Source organism: Megalobrama amblycephala, linkage group LG19 (genome assembly GCF_018812025.1).
Source record: "Megalobrama amblycephala isolate DHTTF-2021 linkage group LG19, ASM1881202v1, whole genome shotgun sequence".
Lineage (NCBI taxonomy): Eukaryota > Metazoa > Chordata > Actinopteri > Cypriniformes > Xenocyprididae > Megalobrama > Megalobrama amblycephala.
This window is the reverse complement of record NC_063062.1, coordinates 9,598,022-9,624,327: the sequence shown is the minus strand read 5'-3', so window position 1 is coordinate 9,624,327 and position 26,306 is coordinate 9,598,022. Positions and strand designations below refer to the sequence as shown.

Below are 26,306 nucleotides of genomic sequence, written 5' to 3'. Positions count from 1 at the left end.
CCCTAACAAAATTAAAATTATCAATTAAATGCTCAAAAACAATTTTCACTTCTTATTTAGAAAGTTTTATTAAAATTTAGCAAAAATCTACTCCAGAAAGAGTGTTACAGTTCATGCTTTAAATACAGAAATGAATTTAGTTAATACATTTAGTTGGTCATTTGAATGGCTGTTTTGCACATTTGGTTTTAGTATTAAAGGGTTAGTTCACCCAAAAATGAAATTTCTGTCATTAATTACTCACCCTTATGTCGTTCCAAACCTGTAAGACCTTCGTTCATTTTCAGAACAGAAATTAAGATATTTTTTATGAAATCCGACACTTTTTTTTTTTTTTTTATAGTAGACAATGAAATTACCACATTCAAGGTCCAGAAAAGTAGTAAAAACATTGTTAAAATAGTCACAATAGGGCCAAGCAATAATAAAAAAATAAAACCATCTCGAGATTAAAGTTGTTAAATTTCGAGAATAAACTCGTTAAATTACGAGAAAAAAGTCGTTAAATTTCAAGAAAAAAGTTGATAAAATGTTGAGAATAAACTCATTAAATTACGAGAAAAAAACATTTTATCTCGACTTTTTTCTTGAAATTTAACAAGTTTTTTCTCAAAATTTAACAATCTCGAGATGGTTTTATTTTTTTATTATTGCTTGGCCCTAATCCTCTTCCGTAGACTAAGGTTCAACCTTTGTTATAAAGCGACGAGAATACTTTTTGTGTGCAAAAACAAAACAAAAATAACGACTTTATTCAACAAATTCATCTCTCCCGTCATTCTCAGTATTGGCCGGCTCCTGTGTCAGCATCACAGGCATGCGTCGTGCTGCTCACGTGACGGCGGCAATACTGAGCCTGACGTAGAACCCAGAAGTGCTATAAGGTAAATAGCGTAGGAGAATGACAGGGGAGAGACGAGTCTATGACGGCCAGCTCTGCCTCTCTGGACGTCGAATAGGGTGGAGAGTGTGGAGAGTTGTGGGTAGGGTTAGGGTGTGGTTGTATATTCGCTACACGTGAGCTCCACCCATTTGCTCTGCTGTGAGCACCTTCTCAATAAAGTAGTTATTTTTGTTTTGTTTTTGCACAAACAAAGTATAGTTGTCACTTCACAACATTAAGGTTGAACCACTGTAGTCACATTGACTATTTTAACAATGTTTTTACAACTTTTCTGGACCTTGAATGTGGTCATTTCATTGCTTTCTATGGAGGATAAAAAAAAAAACCTTAAAGGTCGCATTTTTCGTGGTTTTTTGAAGCTTTGATTGTGTTTATAGTGTGCAATATAACATGTGTTCATGTTTTGCGTGTAAAAAACACAGTATTTTTCACATAATTTACTTGTCTGTATACCGCTGTTTCCACTGTCATAAAAACGGGCTGATGACTTCCTTGTTCTATGAAGTCCCTCCTTCAGAAATACGTAACGAGTTCTGATTGTGTCAGCGGTTCCTGTGTTGTGATTCGACAGCAGCTTAGCGAACCTTGCCCGGAAAGGTCACGTATGGCCTCTTACCATAACGTGGAGATGCACGCGCTCAGTGTTATTGTAAACATGTCTTTAATTTTACCCTATCAATTTGAGCCGGAATCAGACCCGGTGATTGGACTGCGGGATGAAAATAACAGCGTTTCGACGACATGGCGACAAACACACTCTACAAACGCAACTCTTGTGTATTCCTGTGGGCGGAGGTTAGTCAAAAAACTGTTTTAGTGACGTCATTAAAGAAGGAAGTAGAGGGATGTAGTCCAAACTGGCCGTTCGATGTAGGCGACTTCTGTTAAATAAAATATCTCGCTTGGCATTGAACTTTGAGCTTTAAAATTTTACAGATTTTATTTATACTCTAACAACAACATTACACACTAACTAAAGTTTGAAACATGGGATCACGAAGAACGGGACCTTTAAACATCTTATCTTAACATCTAAAACATCTTAATTTGTGTTCTGAAGATAAACGAAGATCTTACGTGTGTGGAACGACACGAAGGTGAGTACTTAATGACAGAAATTTCATTTTTGGGTGAACTAACCCTTTAAAGTCCCTGTGAACCAGAAGTTGCAAACGAGTTTTCTCCAGTGTTGTAACGTATTTCCAAGTGAAATGGAATATTGAATAGAGGGCAGGGTTTTACTTTAGTGCTTCTCCTCTCCATCTCTCACTCATAGCAGACTAACGGTTGGAGGTGAGTGGTTTAAGCATTTTCAACCCAAGCTGTCAAACTGATGTCATCAGAGAAGGAACTCCATTCCAGACCGGAAGTAACTTTTCAGATTTTGATTAAAGATTACAACAAACAATTTTTTTCTGTGTATATACTTGCACGGTTTAATTGTTCACCACAAGACTAGTAATATGCGCTTACAAAGAAAATGGGGTCAGTTTTGATTTCATGACGACTTTAAGCATTTTCTGGATGGTCATTTCAGCTGCATTTTCAGCATTTGAATGGTGCTGGGAGGGAAAAACATCCATACTTGTTCAATGTATTATATACATTTTGATGCAAATATTAATTTTTCTACTGCTAGATTCAATATTTTGAATCTTAAACTTAATTTAAATTATTTAATATTTAAAACGTTAATAATAGTTCATTTAAAGTTAATATGTAAATGTGTAAATATTAGTTTATTATTGTGTCAACTAGGGAATAAATAGCCATAATTAGTCTAATGAAATTAACCCAATTTCTTTGAATTACATTTCCGTAAATTCCTTTTCCATGTCATCCCAATTCAAATTCCAATTTCCAGATAGGAAATCAATAACACGTTCAACTTTCACCTTCACACTTCTTGTTTAACCTGTTGAATGTATTGTGAGAACAATGCTGACGCAAATGATGAATCTAGATCGAGCACAATCTTCCGGAAGCATCTTTGATGGTTTCTGTGCATGTCCCCATTCACGTTTCTGAGAATATTCTCAAGCTTTCTCAGCTGCAAGCGCAAAATGGTTTCTACTATTTGTTAACTAGGTCACCAGAACAAGTCGGCTCACAAGCAACTGACACACGTTTGATACTTCAAAGGAAAATATGGAGCTGCAAAAATCAATTCATGTAATATTTTGCAGGATCCTCAACTGCTGCAGGAGAAGCTAGTGGATTTCAAGTGTCACTCATGTTGTGTCTTTGAGGTAATTAATTTGTGTCACTCAACTGCCTGTTGCCCTCCTGCGGGGAGATTACTTTAGCTTAATTTCACAGATGCAGAAAGGTCTAGGTAAGAATGATTAAGTGAAAGAGAAGTAAGCTGGGCTATGCTATATATGCCCCTCTGCTATTGTTGATTTTGTTGCACTGATGAAGATGGGACAGACTGCAACCTTACCCTGTAGAAAAGGTGGTACCTACGTCACCGAGCTTTATGAATGGTTCAGGTAAGTGCAAAAAATATTAACTAGGCGACTACTATGACTGTGACAGCAGCTGGTCTTTAGGGAAGTAGGCAGTAAAAATAGGATACATAAGCATGGTTACATGTCATCTGAGATGCTTTTATACAAGACATCCCCGATCCCATTCTGGGTTTTTATTATTGGAGAGTAATTATACAGCCGTAAAATGTGTCAAGAATGGATCATGCCATACTGAAGATTTTTATTACAGACCATAAAATGCCAACCATGACTGTAAAACCAAATAAACAATATCTAAGCATAAGTAGGTCATCTGCTTGTTTTATTGGGAGTACTTTTTTTAATTTGGAACTTTTAGTGTATCCAGTCTTTTCCTGGAACATTTCATTTCATGGTGTGCATGATAAGACAATTGCTTTATCATTCATAGTGTGTTCAAGAAATCATGTAGACAGAACACAACATCTTAAAGTTATTAAGTGTTAACACTGGTAGCTATTAATTAACTCTTTCCCCGTCAGCGTTGTGTGTGTGTGTGTGTGTGTGTGTGTGTGTGTGTGTGTGTGTGTGTGTGTGTGTGTGTGTGTGTGTGAGTGTGTGTGTGTGTGTGTGTGTGTGTGTGTGTGTGTGTGTGTGTGTGTGTACTTTCTAGTCACCGCCAGCATTTTTAATAATTTTCACAAAACTTTTAAGATTCTGGGAGATTCCGGAGATTCTCTACTCTTTCAGAAGATGCGTAATAGCGCCCCCTACCATATAACAGTGAAAACACGGAAAGTTCTGTGCGGGGAAAGAGTATTATCAAAGACTAGGGACTTTGGTATTATACATATTAGGGCTGTTTATTTAACGCGTTAATTTAATTAATTAGTTACGGGCAAACATAACGCGTTAAAATTATTAACGCATCTTCCCCGCCCCTAACCTTTAGTTCATCTTACGTTTCATAAAGTTGATTGAGTGGTACTGAACATGAAGCAGGTTAAATGCGTGAAATGCAGTTAGAATGCCCTAAAATTTAAATTTAAGCTATCAGGGCAAAACTGCTCCTGTGAGTTTTTGTCTCATATTTATATCATGATATATTTAAAGGGTTAGTTCACCCAAAAATACTCACCCTCGTGTCGTTCGTAAGACCTTCGTTCATTTTCGGAACACAAATTAAGATATTTTTGATTAAATCCGATGGCTCAGCGAGGCCTGAATAACGTAGACAGCAATGGTAGACTACCTCTTCTCTCAAGATCCAGAAAGGTCCATACTAAAAACATATTTAAATCAGTTCATGTGAGTTCAGTGGTTCTATCTTAATATTATAAAGCGACGGGTTTTTGTGCGCCAAAAAAAACCCAAAAAACGACTTTTTATCAATATATAGTAATGACCGATTTCAAAACATTGCTTCAGAGCGTTATGAATCTTTTGAGTCGAATCAGTGATTCGGATCGCGCATCAAACCGCCAAACTGCTGAAATCACGTGACTTTGGCGCTCCGATCTACTGATTTGATTCGTAAAGCTCCGAAGTTTCAAGAAGCAGTGTTATGAAATCGGCCATCACTAGATATTGTTAAAAAGTCGTTATTTTGTTTTTTTGGCGCACGCAAAATATTCTCATTGCTTTATAATATTAAGGTAGAACCACTGAACTCACATGAAATTATTTAAATATGTTTTTAGTACCTTTATCGATCTTGAGAGAGGAAATGTCATTGCTGTCTATGCGAGCCTCGCTGAGCCATCGGATTTAATAAAAAATATCTTAATTTGTGTTCCAAAGAGGAACGAAGGTCTTACGGGTGTAGAACGATATGAGCTAGGGTGAGTAGGCTAATAATAATAATACGAGTGCGTTTTTTCCCAAATAGCACAAGTGTAGATGTGATATTGATTTTATACACCAGTTAATTTAAAAAATAATAATAATAATAATATTGTTATATTTTAGACACAATATTGTCTGGTTTTGCTAAATTTTGCCAACGAAAATATCACCTGTAGAGCCAGAGCAGAATTGTTGTACGCTTCTAAGTAACATACAGCGGTGCAACTTTTCTGAATGAATCCGCGTTTTGAGCGAATCAATCGGGGTGAACCAATCATTCAATAGCCTATCTGTTTACTTCATTCCTGGATGATTCAGCCATTTGAACAAATCGAATAAATTAATGACTTAATGAGTAACTCATTAAGACATTTACCGCCACCTACTGGCAGTTTTAGTTTCTTATAGAGTAGGTCTATCATTAGACTGGGTAAATCCAGCCTGATCTGCTGGCAATTAGATTTTTTAATCAATTTTAAATTGAGCTTGGTCTGATGATAGCCAAACAAGCCTATGATTTCATTAAAAAAATATTTCATAATAATATGTCCATATTAATAGGCTAAAAAAAAAACATTAAAAGTAGCCTAAAGCTCACCCAAAAATGAAAATTCTGTCATTATTTAGCCTACTCATGGCCGTTGAAGCCTAAAAGTTTATGTTTATGTGTTTATGTGAAGTTTTAATTGCTTGACAGCCCTAATACATATTAATTTAGGGCTGTCAAATGATTAATCGTGATTAATCGCATACAAAATAAAAGTTTGAGTTTGCCTAATATATGTGTGAGTACTGTGTGTAATTATTATGTATATATAAATACACACAAATTAATGTAAATATATTTAAGAGAAATATGTTATTTATGTACAAAATATTTGTATCTATATATAATATAAATTATATAAAAACATAAATAAATACATATACTTGTAAATATTTCTCAAATATATGTATTATATATTGTATATACATAATAATTACACACACTACTCACACATATACTCAAACTTTTATTTTGTATGCAATTAATCACGATACAATGACAGCCCTAATATTAATATTAATTAATAGCCCTTTTTTATTTTTTTTTTATTTTTTTATTTACCAGATGTGGGTGAATGGAAAATTCTGACACTTGTTTAGGGTTAGGGTTAATTAGCTTTTTTTATTTTTTTTCTTCACAATTTTGTTTATCAGTATAGTTTTAAACCACACTGTCATACTTTCAGCCTTATAAATGTTTTAAAATGTGTCCCAATGTCAATGAATATTAATCAATGGTTTAAGATGAGAAAATAACTGATTAAAATCATTCTAATTTTAAACTACACTGTCATACTTTCAGCTTTATAAATAAATAATAAAATATAATTTATTTATTATTTTAAAAAAAAAACATTTTATAAAATAAATATTTTATAAAATGTGTCCACACTTTGTGCTTATTTCTGACAGGAAATTCCTGAACGAGTGTCCCAGTGGACTGATCACTCTCCATGAGTTCCGACGTCACTTCTGCAATGGAACCGTGGGAAAAGAGTCAGCGGAGTATGCAGAGCAGATATTCCGCACGCTAGATAACAATGGGGTATTACACAGCTCAAAACCAGATAAGCTTTGAGGCCTGACACATGTGACATTTTAAGCCTGGGTTAAATGGAATCATTTTCACACTGCCTTTACAAAACATGTATGATGGCTTGCAAAAGGAAGAGGCAGAACAAAGAGACAAGCAGGACACTGTACTGACTCTTGTTCCTTTATAACAAAACAGATTTTAAAAAATGAATAAGATTTCATGTTTGTCAGAAAGGTGGACACAAAAAGTATTTGAGCACAAAAACTACAACTTTATGTTACTTTATGTCATGTTATGTTACTTTGTTATGTTAGCTTATGTTATGTTATGTTATGTTATGAACCGTACAATTGTGCAATTATGTTTAAATATAATTTTTAGAGAGTTTGATTCTTAAGATTAGTTCCAAATCATGACAGAAATGTTTTTTTTTCACAGTTTTTCACTATTTGTATAAAAAGAGTGATTATGATTGCCATTTAATAGGATGGAGTTGTGGACTTCAGAGAATATGTGACAGCTATCAGCATGTTGATTGAGGGCACGACGGTGGAGAAACTGCGCTGGTCCTTCAAACTCTATGACAAAGACAAAGATGGAGCCATTACACGGTCAGAGATGCTTGAAATCATGCAGGTAAGCGATTATATTAGTTGAACTCTATTACTTGCTATTCTAATTTGACCATCAAATCTATAATTAAAGGATTAGTCCACTTTTAAATAAAATTTTCCTGATAATTTACTCACCCCCATGTCATCCAAGATGTTCATGTCTTTCTTTCATCAGTCAAAAAGAAATTAAGGTACGCTGCGTTCGTTCCGTAAGTTGAATAAGGAAGGCGTAGGACATACAGCGTAAGCTTTTTGAAGAATACGGAAAGCGGAGGCACATGCAAGACGATAATTTGTGTTTATAAAGCATATACAGTTATATTTTTTTTTCCGAAAATGACCGATCGTTTTGTTAGATAAGACCCTTATTCCTCGTCTTGTATCGTTTAAAGCCCTTTGAAGCTGCATTGAAACTGTAATTTTGACCTTCAACCGTCTGGAGCAGAGTCCTGCACGGGTCCATTTTTGGAGACCCGCTCCCGCCCGTACCCGCAAAGTTCAGCACCAGATCCGACCCGTCACCCGTGATAATATCAAAATTAAATCCGCACCCGCCCAGACCCGTTAATATTTGGCCCGTTACCCGACCCGTGCCCGCGATAAATCACACATGCTAAAATCATTCCATTGCTTTATTTTTTAAAATTTAAAGTTCTTAACTTTTAAAAAATTCTTAAAATTCTTTAAAGTTAATTTCGTTTTGTATTAATTGTATCTTAATTTTAAATCAATATTTCATCAACCAATTGCTTGTTGTATTTAGTAAATAAGTAAATATAGCAGACAATAGATGATCACGACACGGAGGCGCCGGGGAGAACTGGAGCTTGTATCATAAATGAACTAAAACTCAGCGTATAAGGTAACTTAGCCTACTTGCCTCACAGACCTGAGGAAAATATCTATATTGGAATGTCTACTTTTAAACAGAGCAATTCAAAACGAAAGAAAACAGACTGCTCTGCTTATGTAATCCGAATGAAATGTGCATTTCTCTCAGGCGCGTTCACTACGAAGATCGCGAGTCAGCATCGTCAACTTCATCTTTGCAGCCACTGACACAGAAAACACTTGTTTATTAATAAACAATTAACATGTCTCCTTGCTATATTTTACATAATCATAATCATTACTTTTTTGTCGGTTCTTTGTGACAGCTTTTAGGTGCTTTATTGGCAGCGCAACCCTTACATGTTATCCTACATGAACTCATCACGACCGCATCAGCACAGAAAACATGGAGATGCAACGCTTGCTCCAACTAGGCCATAGACATCTGTTCAACTAGGCTACGAGAAGCATCAACAAAAGTCGCAGTGGTGGTGACGTGATGGGTCAAATGTCATATCGTTGTTGCGTATAATGGTAATTTAGACATACAAATATTGCGCATATTTTTCATCCGCGCTACTACCCGCCCGCAAGGAGTTAATTACCCGCCCGCATCCCCGCCCGTGAATTTTAGGCATGTCACAATCCACCCGTTTTATCCACTTTTATGCGGGTATCCGCGGGTACCCGACCCGTTGCAGGACTCTGGTCTGGAGGCCATTGAAGTCCACTATAAGGAGAATAATCCTGGAATGTTTTCATCTTTTTTCGACTGAAGAAAGAAAAACATGAACATCTTGGATGACATGGGGGTGAGTAAATTATCAGGAAAATTTCATTTAAAAGTGGACTAATCCTTTAAAATGGTGTTTGTTCACTCGATTCTGCATTGCTCCACTAGAGGGCAATGTATAATCAGAATTAAATTCCATTCTCAGGCTGTGTACAAGATGAGCGTTGCAGCATCACTGACCAAACCTAATCCTCTGACTGCTGAAGAGTGCACCAATAGGATATTTGTACGACTGGACAAAGATAACAATGGTACATTGCTATCACATTGCTATACCCCAAGTCATTTCGACCACTTATAAAATTCAAAGCACTGTCTATCTGAACCAGCAAGTGACAGTTTACAGAAATTTCAGTCTCCTTATGTCATTCTTTGTCTTTCCGTCTCTATAGCCATAATTAGCCAAGAGGAATTCATTGAAGGCGCACTGAATGACGAATGGATCAGAGAGATGTTGGAGTGTGATCCAAACACAGTGAAGATGGAGAGGCCTCTCAAAGGCCATGCAGTACTGTAAAGCTGTGGCTCTATTATCCATGGCTGTTGGTGCAGCATTGACTGTGATGGGGCTGTTATGAATGCCTTAAAGATGAGAAGTTCATATTATGCATTATTCAGTATATTTAGTTTTAATTAATGTAGATCTATAAATGAACACAATCGATGACACTCAAATTACTTCGACTTCTAATATTTTTTCGATGTATGTTACATGTATATTTATGTCATTGATTTCCAATACTGAAATAATGGCTGAACAAACACCAAATCATTATTTATCTTTTTTGATCAAATCATTACATATCTTTTCTTTTCAATGTGAATTTACAAAGGACATCTAAATAGAAAAATATTAGGTTTTTAGGCTGTTTTTAGAATAAATATTTCACTGCCCATCACAGTTACTTTTAAAGGATTAGTTCACTTTAAAATGTAAATTACCCCAAGCTTTGCTCACCCTCAAGCCATCCTAGGTGTATATGACTTTCTTCTTTCTGATGAACACAATCAGAGTTATATTAATAAATATCCTGACGCATCCAAGCTTTATAATGGCAGTGAACAGGATCAACGAGTATGAGCTGAAGAAATTCTACATCCATCATAAACGTACTTCACACGGCTCCGGGGGGTTAATAAAGGCCTTTTGAAGCGAAGCGATGCATTTGTGTAATAAAAAAAATCCATATTTAACAAGTTTTGAAGTAAAATATCTAGCTTCTCCCAGACCGCCTTCCGTATTGAACTTATGGGGGGAAAAAAACTGAAATGGCATCGAATCAGTTAAGCTTTTTACGTAAGTTGAATAGGGAAGGCATAGGACGTAGCTTAAAGGGTTAGTTCACCCAAAAATGAAAATTATGTCATTAATGACTCACCCTCATGTCGTTCCAAACCCGTAAGACCTCCGTTCATCTTCGGAACAGTTTAAGATATTTTAGATTTAGTCCGAGAGCTTTCTGTCCCTCCATTGAAAGTGTTTGTACGGTATACTGTCCATGTCCAGAAAGGTAATAAAAACATCATCAAAGTAGTCCATGTGACATCAGTGGGTTAGTTAGAAGTTTTTGAAGCATCGAAAATACATTTTGGTCCAAAAATAACAAAAACTACGACTTTATTCAGCATTGTATTTTCTTCCGGAATCCTTTCCATTGAATTGATTCCATTGAATCCTTTCATCTGTCGGCGTTGGTAATGCACTTTTACTTCATTGTTTTTGGTGATTAGGACATCCACAACATGCACACTTAAGCACCATTTTAAAAAATATAGCAATACCAAAATACAAACAATGTAGAATAGCTTAAATACAGCGTGCGTCTCCCTCAGACAGTGAACGAAGCTCGGGCGCACTGGATAACACGTCAGCAGCGTCACTGCGGAGTCGTGAACCCGGATTGACAACAGACCCGGAAGAGAAGACAATGCTGAATAAAGTCGTAGTTTTTGTTATTTTTGGACCAAAATGTATTTTAGATGCTTCAAAAACTTCTAACTAACCCACTGATGTCACATGGACTACTTTGATGATGTTTTTATTACCTTTCTGGACATGGACAGTATACCGTGCATACATTTTCAATGGAGGGACAGAAAGCTCTCGGACTAAATCTAAAATATCTTAAACTGTGTTCCGAAGATGAATGGAGGACTTACGGGTTTGGAACGACATGAGGGTGAGTCATTAATGACATAGTTTTCATTTTTGGGTGAACTAACCCTTTAAGCTTTTTGAACTGCGAGAGTTTTACACTTTCTTCGTAAGTAGAATACAGAAAGCGGTCTGGCGGAAGCTAGATATTTTACTTCAAAATTTGTTAAATATGGATATTTTTCTTACACAAACACATCACTTCACTTTTATTAACCCCCCAAGCCATGTGGAATACTTTTATGATGGATGGATGTAGATAGATGCACTCTCTTCAGCTCATACTTGTTGATCCCGCTCACTGCCATTATAAAGCTTGGATGCGTCAGGACTCCGATTGTGTTCATCAGAAAGAAGAAAGTCATATAAGATGGCTTGAGGGTGAGTAAAGCTTGGGGTAATTTACATTTAAAAGTTAACTAATCCTTTAACTGTAACTTGGTTAAATATTAGTCTCACCTCCTTAAGTTGTGTAGGCCTAAGTAAAGCTTATAAGGAATAAGGAAGCCAGATTCTTGTGCCATTTTAGATTTGCATTAGAGGGTTTTTTTTTTCGTACAATTAGTTTTTTTTTTTTTTTTTTTTCATATTAAACTACATATTATGTTATGTAGCCTAGAGAAACAGAAGTATTGACTTTCTTTCACAGCTTCATTTCCTTATGGTTGGTATTCTACAATGAACAATAATGTTCTGCAGTACTCTTCTGCATTTCTCACAAGTTTTTTTTTTGATACACAGAGTCTGAAATGTTTTGGTCTCACCAGATTGCAGTTGGTATCTCCGTGCCCTGGTCAGATTTTGACCCAAAGTTATAGCTTTGGTGACAGTACTAAAAGACTAAAAATGTCCAGGCCAATGAAGAGATCTGAGCAGAATTTCATTCTCCATTCTCTACTTTATCATGACACACAGACACGTTAATTACACTATATTATTATTATTTTTTTTTCCAGAGGTGAAGGTAATAATATATGTAAATCCCCTAACCCTCGAGCACACTCTCATATCAGCAACTGATTTATGACGAACACTTCAAAAGTGCTCAAAAGTTTTTTTTTTCCCCACTATATTTGTGTTGACATTTTCACAATATAGTCCTCACAAGTCAAATTTACGCAAACGTATACAAAAGTTATACGTTGCTAATGCTACTATTACGAAGGCTCATTGTGAATATTAATTAGATAACGGTGACGCAATTTGATAGCCTTCCTATGGCGAAAAACTGTATATTGAATATTAATGACGGTTGCTCCGTAACCACCCAATGGTGAAGACATGGCTTATGAATATTAAGCAGCAAGCCTTCGCCGTAGTAGGATGTTCCCTGCCTATGACGTCCCACATTCCCACTTTCATTGTCGACATGGCGCTGGCGAGGTGGGAACACCAACTACGGAAAGAGCAAATCTCGTAAAGACAATAAAAAAAAAACAAGGAAAAGAGTCCACGGATTTACATTTTCATACTTTAGACGGCAGTCCAGATTTGGTAAGCAATCGCAACATACTTTTTGTCAGAATAACTTATTTGTATTTGTTCTTTGTGAATTTACTTGTCTTTTCTAAACTTGCCTGAGTAGCAAACTTGCTTGTCAAAATGTTGTTAAAAGTACATGACAGAAATTTTAAAAAGTTAGTTTTGTGCGTAGTTATGCTATTATATTATATTACCATCTCTAAACAAGTAGTAACATTTTCATAGCCTGAGGGATTGATTACAAACAGCATTTATGTACATGTGCATGAGGTTAAATTCAGAAAACTGGATCGCTAAAGTGATGTTTAGAGGTATTGTACAATACTTAACACAAAACACAAGGTATGTTTTAAGCTATTTTTTTAAAAATTACAAAACATAAGGTATGATTTGAAGAGCAGAACTGTAGGTAGTGGAAGCTCAGCTGTGTTTGTGAAGAAGTGATTCACACATTCCACGTAGCCACAGAAGAACAAGAGCTGCTGTTAGATGAGCTTCCCTTACTACATCCACACCTGTGATTTGGACTGAAAAAAGCTTACAAAACATAACTGTCATTTTTAGCTATGCAATCTACAGAAACATGTTCCTCTATTAAAATGAACTTTTGTGAAGGGGGAAAGTTGTTAGACTGGAAGTTGTCAAAGGGGATTTGGAGTCAAATCTATAACAAATGTGTGTTGTGTGATTTTGTATGTTTTTTATTAAAACATCTCGTTTTTACATTCCTTTTGTGAATCCACCAAAAATAAGAATCCGATAATATAATATTTTATAATATCTGCTGTTTTAAAGGTGAGCCGTATAAGACGATAGATTTCAATTAAAAGGTTTAAATGCATTCTCAACATTTAGTTATTTGTTGGCCAAAGATTTGATTTTTTTTTTTCACATTTTTGCTGTTTCGTGATTTCTTTGGTCTTTTTTGTAGTTGTTCGTTTAATGGAATGCCTTTAATAGGCTGTTTAATGACCAGTTCAATTGTGATAACTAACCCATATATTTGTGACAAAATGTCCTGCAACTGGCCCATGTTGTCACAGATGTTTTGTTGTAAACTTTAGCTTTATCCTTCCAAAAAAGGAGTTTTTTTTTTGTCTATTCAGAAATTAAATTGACCTGCACTCTTAAAAATAAATGTTGGTGCTTTTGGTTCCATGAAGAACCTTTAACATTCATGGAACATTTCCATTCCACAGAAGATTCTTTAGATTATTAGACATTTTTCAAACTAGGAGAACTTTTTTTATGTTGACTGAAAGGTTCTTCTATGGCATCTCTTTGAAAACCCCATGTTTGAACCTTTATTTTTAAGAGTGTGGATTAATATTCACTGCAGTAAATAGTGTGATGACTAACTTTAGTCGTTGTCCTTGTAATTGCTCTGATAATGTCATTTGCTGTGTCTAAATCCATGTCAATCAAACATCTGTCAAACTGTGTAAATGGTGTGATGTTTACAGTAAATGTCTCCATTGAAAGACTTAAAAGAGCATAATTTGCTGGTGATGTTTTGTTTGAATCTAGTGCTTGTAGCCCAAAGTAAGCCTGCAGACCATCTTTTTTTGTGTTATGCAACAAAATTCTGTTACCATCTTGAATGGCTAAATCAGTGCGTGTGAAGCTTTTTCCTTCATCCACTTTGATATTTGCGTTTTGCAGACACATCTGTGCATTTACCTAAGCAGAGTGGAATTTTTTATTTTTACTGTTACCTATAGATAGCATACGGAACGCCTTGACTACAGACAGGCATCCCTTCTCTGTTCCATGTGGTTATGTGAAGTATGATGCATCATATTCTACGACGACGCCTTGGCTTGGTTTTCATATCAGTGTCAGATGGGTGTCCCTTTAGATGTGCTGAGTGTGAGAACAGTCAGCGGTGGACTTTCATTGGCAGCTTATGTATAAAACTCTACTTAGTGACGCCCCAAGATAGCCACAAATATGTAAAAGTGGATTTTAAAAAAAGTGATATTCCATTCTCTTTCTATTTCTGACATATCTAAGAAAAGGAGCCTGTTGTAACCAGGGGCCGTCCTCCTCCCACATGCAAAGGCTGGACTGAAGGCTTGTGCACATCTGTGTTGCTCTAGTACTTGCACGGGACCCAAACATCTTTTATAACTCTCAGTTTGGCTCTAATGCAGCAATCACGTGTGACTGCTTTTTTCATCCATGTGAAACCTGGCATAAGAATTTATACAGTGTCGAAAGATGTTGTATTAAAACCTACCCGCACAATCAATTTGACAAAAACACTGTTAATTGAAAGAGGAAAAAAAAGGAATGTACATATAGTATCAAGGTAACTAACTAGAGATGCATGATTTAATTTTTATCATTAGCATATCCATTTCTGCCAGTGTTGGAGATTTTTTTTTAAAATTTAGATTACCTTTGCAATCATATAACACTCAAGTTAATCTCAATAAATAATTATAATAATTAAATAACTGTTAAATGTAATCTTTACCAAATTTCTAAATGAATATCTATTTTTCATGCTGTACATTGTACATATAATGTTTATAATGCTTAAAGGATTAGTCCACTTTCAAATAAAATTTTCCTGATAATTTACTCACCCCCATGTCATCCAAGATGTCCATGTCCTTCTTTCTTCAGTCGAAAAGAAAACGGTTGAAGGTCAAAATTACAGTTTCATTGCAGCTTCAAAGGGCTCTACTCGGTCCCAGACGAGGAATAAGGGTCTTATCTAGCGGAACGATTGGTTATTTTCGGTCATCGGTCAAGGAATGAGCGCGGCACCAGTTATGTTTTTTCCGTAAGTTGAATAGGGAAGGTGTAGGACATCAAGCATAAGCTTTTTGAAGAATACGTAATGGCGGTCTGGCGGAAGCCCTTGCGAGGTGAACATTTGTGTTTATAAAGCATATATATTTTTATTTGATTTTTTTTTTAGAAAATGGCCGATCGTTTCGCTAGATAAGACCTTTATTCCTCGTCTGGGATCGTCCTTTGAAGCTGCGCTGAAACTGTAATTTTGACCTTCAACCGTTTGGGGCCAATTTAAGTCCACTATAAGGAGAATAATCCTGGAATGTTTTCATCAAAAACCTTAATTTCTTTTCGGCTGAAGAAAGAAGGACATGGATGTCAGGGATGACATGGGGGTGAGTAAAGTATCAGGAAATTTTTATTTGAAAGTAGATATTACTATCAGCATTTACTAGAAAGCTTGCATCCATATTTATTTATCAGTTGAGCATGTGCTTATGGGTCCATTAAAAATGTCTTTCCCATGACTCCCCAGCATGCTTCTATGCTTGCTTTAGCTTGACTTGAGGCAAGTTTGCTGGCTTACACGGCTCGCCTGCCATAAATGCTTTTATTTCTGTTGAGATGAATGACCCGAAGGCTGCTATTTTTCCCCAGCATGTGCCAGCAGAGGTTTTTCTGTCAGTCAGTCAGAGCGGTTCAGAGAGGGATAGTAGCTAATGCGGCTCAAACAGAGTGTGGAGTGGATAAAGTTCATACACACAGTGCCCTTAGGTGCCCGACTAATGGATTTCAGAGGCCATTAGGATTTTTCCCCCCTTATTTTCCCTCTCCTGCTCATATTCATAACTTTTAATTCTATGCCATCTTGAGCCCATTTCAAGAAAACTGTAAAAAAAAAAAAAAAAAAAAACTAATATTTTTAGTATTATAATATTTATTTTCCAAAAACAGAGTTGACTGCTTCCTTTGACCATTGCTCCTACAGGCTTGTGTTCTGAGAGTCAGGGAACATGTTTCCAAAGGACAGGCTTCATTCATAGTTTCGTCCCACTTAATGTCATTATTGGCATGGTTTCTCCTAAGATTTGTTCCAGGCATTGTTAAAACATACTTCATGATTGTCCTTTGTCTGTGGTTTTAGAAAAATAACTTTTTGCTGGTTGACAGCTGTTTTTGCACGTGCATAAACAGTCTTGATGTTGTTAGATTTGAACCCAGAGTCTTGATTTTTCTGTTTGACTTCATATGATTCTGAGAGGAAATATGAGCTTCATAAAGAGCATGTTATCGCTTTTCGCAGGCTGCCTGGAAGCCATCGTGTTCCCGCCATGAGAGGAAATTCCAGTCATGCAAAAATCTGCAATGCAAAGCAACCTGTGCTTAGCGCTGTGTGGTTGTTAGCTCATAATAAAAGGAGTTCTTGGTTGTAATGATGTATGCTCTATAGTAGGATTATTATAATTAACTGAAACTAAAACTAAAACCATAAGACCATAAAATGTTGTCTGAAATGAAATAAACATTAACTGAAAATAAAAAAAAAATATTTCAGCTAGTTGCTGCGACAACATTACTCATTTTCATTTAGTTTAACTTGATGTACTAAAATAACTAAAACTGAAATAAAAAATTATAAAATCTATATAGAGATATTTAAAATGAAAATGACAAAAACACAACAAAATTACTAAAACTTTAAAATTAAAATTAAAAGGTAAAATGTGAAATAAAAATTCAAAAGCTAATTAAAAATATTAATAACTAGATCTCAACGACACTAAAATAACACTATAATATTAATGTAGATAGACAGAATTGTTTAGAAAGGACAAAATGCTCCAAATCTCGCTGTGTGAACATGTAACCAATGTGATGTTTGGATTGCACAGCTTTTCTAGACATAACAAGAGTCTCCACACAAGGTTTTGATTTGTTATTTACATAAACGGTTAAGGTAACGGATTGAAACTCTCCATAATAGTTTGGACTTTAGTCTTAAATCAGACAATTATTTTAACAACTAAACTTTTTACACTGCACATTAGTTTACTCCTTGATTTCATAGTTTCTTTGAAAACTCTTCAAAGGAAAGTGTTTGATCCACTTTTCTTTTGACTGAATGGTAATGTTCACACAGTCAGTGTTTGGGATTGACAAGCTTATTTACTAACAAGTGAGACTCTAAAATCAGCCTGTACATACAACAAGCAGATGGAGCGGATGGGTTACTTATCCATATGGATAGTATTTGAAGTCAGTCCCCTTTTCTAACTTTCCAGTGGCCTTGTGTTATGTCTGTAACCATAGTGACAGGATCATTTTTGTTTTTTTGTTTAGTATTGTGTCTGGCCACATAAAATGCATGGCACCTTTGGTGATTCACAGCAAAACGACTAGTTGTCAACTTTGGTTCTATTCATATAACACACAATAATTGAACTCCCTCTCAAAATTCACTCCTGAAAACTTAAGGGAGTCATTTCAGTTACAGAATGAAATACTATGTATGAACTATATGGCCAGTGTGACTGTGAAATGTGTGAACTTGCTTGTACACTCTGTAATTCGCAGAGCTATATGCCTAGTTATTAGAAGATAAGGGGATTTTTATGGAATAAGACCCCTTAAAAGGAATGCTGTCAAACCAAGTTGCTCTGATAATCCTTGTATATTTTTAACACAGAATAATTGCTTATGTTTGCCCTTTTTTAAAGATTATTAACTGGTAATTCATTAGATACATCCTTTAGGACTATCCTTTACCACCAGAGATCGTTTCAGTGTGGTGCTTTGTGATTTTATTTTTTTTAAACCACATATTTCTTTTGAATGACTCCAAATGGTTAAATAGGTCATCTTTCATCACAAGCCACTTTTGAATATTTCTATGCATAAAAAAACGAACTCCCACTTAAGGCCCTTTCACACCAAGGATGAGAATTAAAACAATAACAATAAAGATGTAGCTCTAAAAACTGTTCTCAATATAAAAGAATAGCAAAGCCAAGACCACAACTAACGATAACAGCACAGAGAAACTATAACACTGGAATCATTTTTTTAAAACCATTTTTTCCAGCTAATGAATGATAAAAACATTGACAGCCAGTCAGAATCTATCCTGCTTTAAAGAGCTCAAGCATTTAAAGTGGCAGATGACAAACCTGCACACACTTAGAATAAACGGAACTAGATCGACCATTGGTGTGGATGCAAATTTAGTTATTATAATTAAAGTTATCTTTATTATTATTATTCTTGGTGTGAATGGGCCTTTATAGCACACTTTCCCTACTTTTGGATTTGTATATATTATTATATATTAACCTTTGGCCTGTTATGTTTGTGCATTGAGCTTTATCAACACTGGCGGACAGGATATCAGAACATGACAGCGTGTCTCTTCACCTCCTTGTTTTTAGGATTAAAACTGAGAGAATGCTGCCGCTGTATTCTCGGGCCATGAGCCAAAAGGGCCTAACAATGTGTCCCCGCTAGTCCCCCAACAAAGTACCCAGTGTCCCCTGCAGCAGCACAAGCACTGTGCCAATAATTGAAATAAATGGCTCAGTTATTCTTTAAAATCTGTGGCTAATGGTTGGAGCTTGACTGAGTTACCCAGGGAACAGAAGAGAGCTGAAAACCAGCCAACCTTTCACCCAAAGGATGTGCTTTCCTCTCTGGAACCAACATGGGGAGACCCAGTCCAGATGAATACACAGTTAGATACAAAAATCATTGCGAAGAGAAAAATCATCATGGGTTGAGAAATATAGTTTCTGTCATTTCGATAAGATCTCATTGTGCCATTTGGCATTAGTTGATATTTTTGTTATTCATCCAAAAAAACCTACTTTTTTGCAAAATAGTTTTTGTGATCACATCAGTGTTAAAACTATTACAAATCATGAAAGTTGAATTAAAATAGTATATAAATATTAGATGAAAAACTTAAATTAAAAATTAAAAATTTGAAATGTTGCTTTGGCAACTAACTGAATTAAAATCAATTTAAGATGAGGTACTAAATTTACTAAAACAAACTGAACTAAAAATAAAAGCTAAATATAAATGTTTAAAAAAAGCTAATAAAAATGCTAAACCTAAAAAGTAGTATAATTACTAAAATAAAAATAAAGCTAAATAGAAATAAAAAAACAAATAAAAATTACAAAAGCACATAAAACAACTAAAACTTATACTAAAATTAAGACTAACAAAACTAAAAATATAAAAATAAAAACAGAGGAAATATTAATAAATACTTTAATAGTATTTATAAAACGGTTAGTTCCTGTCCTTGATTCTGATTGGTCAATAGCTGTGTATTATTCACGATAAAACAAGGCTATGGCCGCTTCACCCAACGGTTCTGTGTATCACTACACAACACCCTTAGCAACGTAAACTGTATGTTCTAAATTGATATTGTTCATTGAAGCTTACTGTATTATGTAGAAGAATGTTGTGAGAAAAAGATTGAGTGAGCGAGTTTATTACCTGCATTCAGATTTAGCATTTTCCTTCAGGTCAGTCCGATGTTCATAATAAAACATCTTGTCTTGTCCTTTTAACAGTTAAGCGGTTTTCCCGTGACTGACAGCGCTAGTCAAAGCATTTGTAAGTTGCATCTTGTTCCGTTTTCAAAACAATTCAGTCTTTTCAATATAAAAGTCTTCGCTACTGACTGAAACACTTACAAAGACTGTCTTTGCTGCCATCTAATGGCGTGAAAAGGTAACTTCTGTTGCTTTTCATGGTCAGGGACTATTTTTTCCAGTGGAAGGAAGGCTTTTAGAAAAAGTTTACTTCATGAAGGTTCCATTTATACATATTTCTGGCTTTAATATTTGTATTGTGAGGTAACCATTTTATAAAAGCAATAAGGTACTCGAGGAACCTTATAATAAGAATAAGACCTATTCACGATACAGTACAGCCTCTTGTATCTTATTGTTTACGTAAGTTATTCTGTTCATCCTTTCTGGCTCTAGATTCTGTTAAAGGTGCTCTAAGTGATCCTGGGTGGAGTAACTTCCTGTTGATGTTCGAAGTGTTGTCAAACAAAACAGAGGCTAGCTAGACCCCCCTCCCCCTCCCCCTCCTCTCCGTGCTTCCTGAAACAGTCATGAACGCGCATTTAAAATCATTCTTGTGGGTTATTGGCTGGAGCATGTTTATTATGTTTCCTGGTCCAGGCTGCACCAGTTTGTTTTTGTTGCCGTTTTGGAGCTTGTGGCGACTACAGAGACCGCGTTTTTTTACAGTGTGTTCAGGAGACAGGCAGCTAGTGGATAGTGAGGAGATGTTTGCTGTATGTGACAAAAAATGTTTTGGCCTAAAAATGCGTGACATCATTTAGAGCACCTTTAAATTCACCTGAATATTTTTGTGTCCATGTAATACTTTTCTGAGAGTTTATAAACATTACTCGCGTATCAAACAAGCAGCACATTTGCATCGCTTTCTGTCTTATTGAGTGCCTAATCCATCAGAAGTTTTTATTAATGTATTTAGAGACTACTTAAATGCATTTTGTGCTGTCAAGTGTTGACTGTTATATTTGTTTTGCTATTTTCACTTTATGCAGGATTAACAGTGTTGAACAAGATGATGTCTGATGCCAGTGACATGTTGGCAGCAGCCTTGGAGCAAATGGATGGTATCATAGCAGGTAAAGCTTTTTAATATTTGTGTTAACCATACAAACTTTAAACATCTATTCCAAATGCAACTGTCCCTCCACATTTAAATCTGACAAAATGGTTCACTTCACATTGGTAAATTTGATCATTCTTTCCAGATTGGAAATATTCTGCAGTGGTACAAAGAGAATGTCAGACTCATTTCATGAAACATTTACAGAGTAAGATTAGACTGATATTAGTAGGCTGACCAAATGATTTGGCATATTCATCACTGGTTTATTATAAGTCTGACATTTCAAGTTGGAGTCGCCCGTCTAATCACATGATTTCCTGAGGTTTCAGCAATTAAAGCATTTACTCTGACCTGTTTCTGATTTCAAGACTTGAGTGGTTATTCACCCGCATCATGATTTATTATAAGGTCATGCTATCTTTTACCCCACAGTACATGATAATTGTGTCTTTTATAGTCATTTCTCATTTTAGAAATGCTATATATTGTGCTAAATGTTAACTATTGTAAAAGATTCCATTATTTTTCCTGTATTGCCTGACTCTCCTGAGCATTTAATGTATATTGTATAGCTCCACCAATATTTGCTTGCACATAATATTGTCTGAATAAACTGTGAACAACTCCATTGTTTCAATGTTTGTGATATGGCTATGTTGGCGTTTAAGTAGAAACCCCCTAAAAGTTCACTCTGACATACATTAAAATCAAAATCACTATTCACCACTTTTATTTATTTTTTGTCTTTGGCATTCAGGCTCCAAGGCTCTGGACTACTCCAATGGTATCTTTGATTGTCAGTCTCCAACATCGCCCTTCATGGGCAGCTTGCGAGCCCTGAACTTACTGGAGGACCTGAGGGGTGTTTTGGAGCTCATGGACACTGAGGAGAGAGAGAGCTTACGTTGTCAGATCCCAGACTCTACCGCAGACAGTCTGGTGGAGTGGCTGCATGGTCACCTGGTGCGTACGCCACATTCCAGAACTCTGAAATTCACCGTGTCTACTCTAGATATGAACATGAGCTAACATACTATGTGTTGCCACGTTGTAGGGAAGCACATGGTTATTTATACTTCCTTTATATATAGTAGTCAAAAGGCCTGTAGTCTATTTTCAATGATAGTCAAATACACTATGTGATGCTTTGTGCCTATTGGAAGTATTTTCTCTTTCATGCTGATATTGCTAGGCCTTGGCTGACAATTTTCATTATGAGATAATTCTTTTTAAGTGTTGTAACTTATTAATTGAGCTATTATAGTATCATGTGCGTTAGTTCTATTCATAATTAGGACTCTGCAGTTGAGTTTTATCATTGTCTTAAGATATTAGTTAAGGGAAATCCGGGAAACATTATTCTTGTGTGTCTTGAGACAGACTGAACAACTGCCAAGTGAGAGTCAACACATAATACCATATTTAGTCAGTTTACATGGAGTATTGTTCGTTCACCCAATGTTAACATTTTGTTGGCATAATAAATGGTGCATGAAAACCCTTGAATATCAAGTGACCCTGTTTTTCTCAGTATCACAGACTTTGAAAAGCAACTTAAAGTTAACTTCGATTGTTTTAAGACATCTCATTTTGGATTCTTTGGAAGTCTTTTATGATAAATTCTTTTTTCTTTTTTTTTTTGGACAGTCAAATGGACACATCTCAATCACCGGTGATGTTTACCAGGACAGACTTAATCGTCTTGAAAGTGATAAAGAATCCCTTGTGCTTCAGGTAACTTTATATACATGCACATTTAAAGGTGCCCTCGAATGAAAAATTGAATTTATCTTGGCATTGTTAAATAACAAGAGTTCAGTACATGGAAATGACATACAGTGAGTCTCAAACTCCATTGTTTCCTCCTTTTTATATAAATCTCATTTGTTTAAAAGACCTTCCGAAGAACAGGCGAATCTCAACATAACACCGACTGTTACGTAACAGTCGGGGTGTACGCCCCCAATATTTGCATATGCCAGCCCACGTTTCCAACATTATAAAAGGCATTAGACAAGGGCAGCCAGTATTAACGTCTGGATGTACACAACCAAATCATCAGACTAGGTAAGCAAGCAAGAACAACAGCGAAAAATGTCAGATGGAGCAATAATAACTGACATGATCCATGATAACATGATATTTTTAGTGATATTTGTAAACTGTCTTTCTAAATGTTTCGCTAGCATGTTGCTAATGTACTGTTAAATGTGGTTAAAGTTACCATCGGTTATTACTGTATTCACGGAGACAAGAGAGCCGTCGCTATTTTCATTTTTAAACACTTGCAGTCTGTATAATGCATAAACACAACCTCTCCAACAGAGTAGCATTAGCCGTTAGCCACGGAGCACTATCAAACTCATTCAAAATCAGAAGTAAACAATATAACAGTATACAATACTCACATAATCCGATGCATGCATGCTGCATGCATGATGAACACTTTGTAAAGATCCATTTGAGGGTTATATTAGCTGTGTAAATTTTGTTAAGGCACTGTTCAAGGCAAGCGCAAGCTCTGTGGGCGTGGACCACGGGATTTAAAGGGGCCGCAGCATAAAATCGGCGCGTTTATAATGATGCCCCAAAATAGGCAGTTAAAAAAATTAATAAAAAAAAATCTATGGGGTATTTTGATCTGAAACTTCACAGACACATTCAGGGGACACCTTAGACTTATATTACATCTTTTAAAAACATAATCTAGGGCACCTTTAAAAGTTTCGAAGATGTTTTAAAATGTTTCTGAAGGGCTTCACTAAGACTGTATTTATTTGATCAAAAATACAAATATATTGTAAAATATTATTACTATTTTTAAATAACTGTTTAAAATACCGCTGATAGCAAAGCTGCTATTTCAGCAGCCATTACTCCAGGCTTCTAATTCTAATATGCTGATTTGTTGCCAAAGAAGCATTTCTTATTATTTTTTATGTTTAAATCAGTTGTTTTGCTTAATAATTTTGTGGAAACCATGATTTTTTTTTTTTTTTTTTTTTTTTTTTTTTTTTCCCAGGATTCTTTGATGACTAGAAAGTTCAAAAGATGTCTATTTGAAATAGACATCTTTTGCAACATTATACATGTCTACTGTCACTTTTGATCAATTTAATGCATCATTGTTGAATAAAAGTATTAATTTCTTTCTAAAATATAATAATATATAATAATAGTAACAAATATAATTTTTGAAGGGTCATGGAGAAATGCACATAGATAAGGCCTAAGTTAAATGCTAAAAATTCTTTGCAGGTGAGTGTTTTGACTGATCAAGTGGAGGCGCAGGGAGAAAAGATAAGGGACCTAGACCTGTGCCTTGATGAACACCGTGAGAAATTAAATGCCACCGAAGAAATGTTACAACAGGTGGGTTTAAAGATGTTCCTTGTCTGGCGGTTGGTTATATATATGCATTTTGCATGGTGAAGATTATTTTCAGCCTATAGATTTTGTTTACTTTATTATACTGTCCAGTTACAGGCAAAAAGCCCATAAAATTAATTTTCTAAGACACATTTCCTCTGCTCATGCTCCAGTATGTTCATTTTTGAACTCTTGTTCCTAGGAACTCTTGTGCCGATCAGCCCTTGAGACTCAGAAGCTGGAGCTGATGGCAGAGGTTTCCAACTTGAAACTGAAGTTAACAGCAATGGAGAAAGAGAGACTCGATTTTGATGACAGATTTGGAGATAGTGAGGTAAGAAACATGCATACATGCATGAGAGCAATAATTGTGTAATGATGTCTTTTTTTGAAAATGTCAATGCCTTTTCTTTAATTGTAATGCTAGTCATTGGTTAATTTGTGATTCCGCCGTTGGTGCACAGAGCCCTTTTGTTTTGACCACTTTAACATATTGCAGTTTGCTGGAAAAATGACTTGAATGTTTGTTTAGAATCGTGATTGTGCAGTATAGCCAACCTTTTGTTTCTGTACAAGCCTGAAGCAGAAAGACGTACATTCAACAATGCACTCTGTTAGCGCTCGGACATCTACCAATCACGTCATGTTGTGGTTCAGAGGTCTGTTCCAGTGCACTGGAATGTTGGGCTTTTAACTATTCTCTGCTTTGTTTGCTGTCTGGACAAAATGGCAAATGCAAAAACACCCTTTACCAGATACCATTTCCTCTCCAAAATAGTTTTGGCTGGCCACTTTTCTCTCTAGAAGTAGTCATTACTACTAAGGACTAGGTCCCACTGTGGATGTACAGGAGTAGGAAGGGTCCTTAGCAAGAGGGTGTTGGGATCCATTGGAGTGAATGGTTTTCCACATTGGTGGTTTCAACTATTTCAGATAAACCTGCCGCTAAACAGTACAAAAAAAACAACAAACTATAACTGTCCTGCTTTATATGTCGTTCACATAATACACTTCATGTCAAAGTGGGCGTTTCTTGGCCCAATTAAGCAGCAAACTCAACCAAGCTTTGTTGTTTGTTAAAAGTGAGGTGTAAAGTGGACTTTAGGAATGGCTGTTCACAAGAAATTTTGAATCAGACAACATGCAACCCGGGTGAAAAAATACTATAGTAATTTATAGTAAATACTATATTGTTTTCGAACCATACTATAGCAAAGTCCCTTTAAGACAAGTCATTTCACTCGGCGGCCGTCTTTGAAACGCGTCTCGGGCATCCTGGGCATCATGCAATCTCTTTGAATGGGGAAACATCAAATTCTCCAAAACTGTTCGCCAACCTTACGATTCAATTTTATATTTGAAATCGCCAATGAAATCTAACAACAACCGACTCATAAATTTAGTTTCTAAACGCTCGAATCACGACAAAAAATGTATTTTTCAGGCTGGATCAAGCTAATGCGCATGCGCAGACCTAAATGCGCGTCTCTTTTGAGGTGCGCGTCTGACTGTTTCTATAGAAACCGGTGATTCTAACGGCCGCTGAAGTGACGCGATGACTTTAGCAGTCGGCGATTGGCTCTTATTTAGAAGGCGGGACTTATTCCGCCATATTGCGCGTTACACTTTCTCCCATTCAAAACAATACGAGTGACACGTCTTGTGAAGTACTTGAATTTATTTGTTGTGGTAATTCTATAGTTGCTATGGTAATATAACAACTATAGTAATATAAACAAATTACTTTACCTAATACTGTACTAAGTTTTCTACAACTACAGAGTATATTACAATACACTACAGTTTACTAGTATATTACAGTATATTACAGTATTTATTACAGTTTATCAGTTCACTATAGTTAATACTAAA

The 26,306-nt window shown here is 35.7% G+C and overlaps 2 protein-coding genes across 6 annotated transcripts in view; both read left to right on the top strand.

The window, feature by feature from the left end:
* Positions 1-2,334: 2,334 nt before the first annotated feature.
* On the top strand, positions 2,335-9,877 carry si:ch211-245j22.3 (uncharacterized protein LOC563798 homolog). Its single transcript, XM_048169023.1, has 5 exons — positions 2,335-3,396; positions 6,658-6,790; positions 7,268-7,417; positions 9,165-9,270; positions 9,412-9,877. The coding sequence occupies exons 1-5, from the start codon at positions 3,320-3,322 to the stop codon at positions 9,534-9,536; spliced, it is 591 nt and encodes a 196-aa protein (XP_048024980.1). The 5' UTR covers positions 2,335-3,319; the 3' UTR covers positions 9,537-9,877.
* Positions 9,878-12,511: 2,634 nt separating this feature from the next.
* The window catches only part of ppfibp1b (PPFIA binding protein 1b), a 32,922-nt gene continuing 19,127 nt past the window's right edge, over positions 12,512-26,306 (top strand). For all 5 annotated transcript variants that reach the window (XM_048168149.1, XM_048168148.1, XM_048168145.1 and 2 more), the window contains exons 1-6: positions 12,512-12,668; positions 20,995-21,078; positions 21,823-22,028; positions 22,713-22,799; positions 24,324-24,437; positions 24,637-24,768. In XM_048168149.1, the coding sequence (XP_048024106.1) occupies positions 21,015-21,078; positions 21,823-22,028; positions 22,713-22,799; positions 24,324-24,437; positions 24,637-24,768 (603 nt within the window). In that variant the 5' untranslated portion in view covers positions 12,512-12,668; positions 20,995-21,014. The remainder of the gene's footprint in view (positions 12,669-20,994; positions 21,079-21,822; positions 22,029-22,712; positions 22,800-24,323; positions 24,438-24,636; positions 24,769-26,306) is intronic.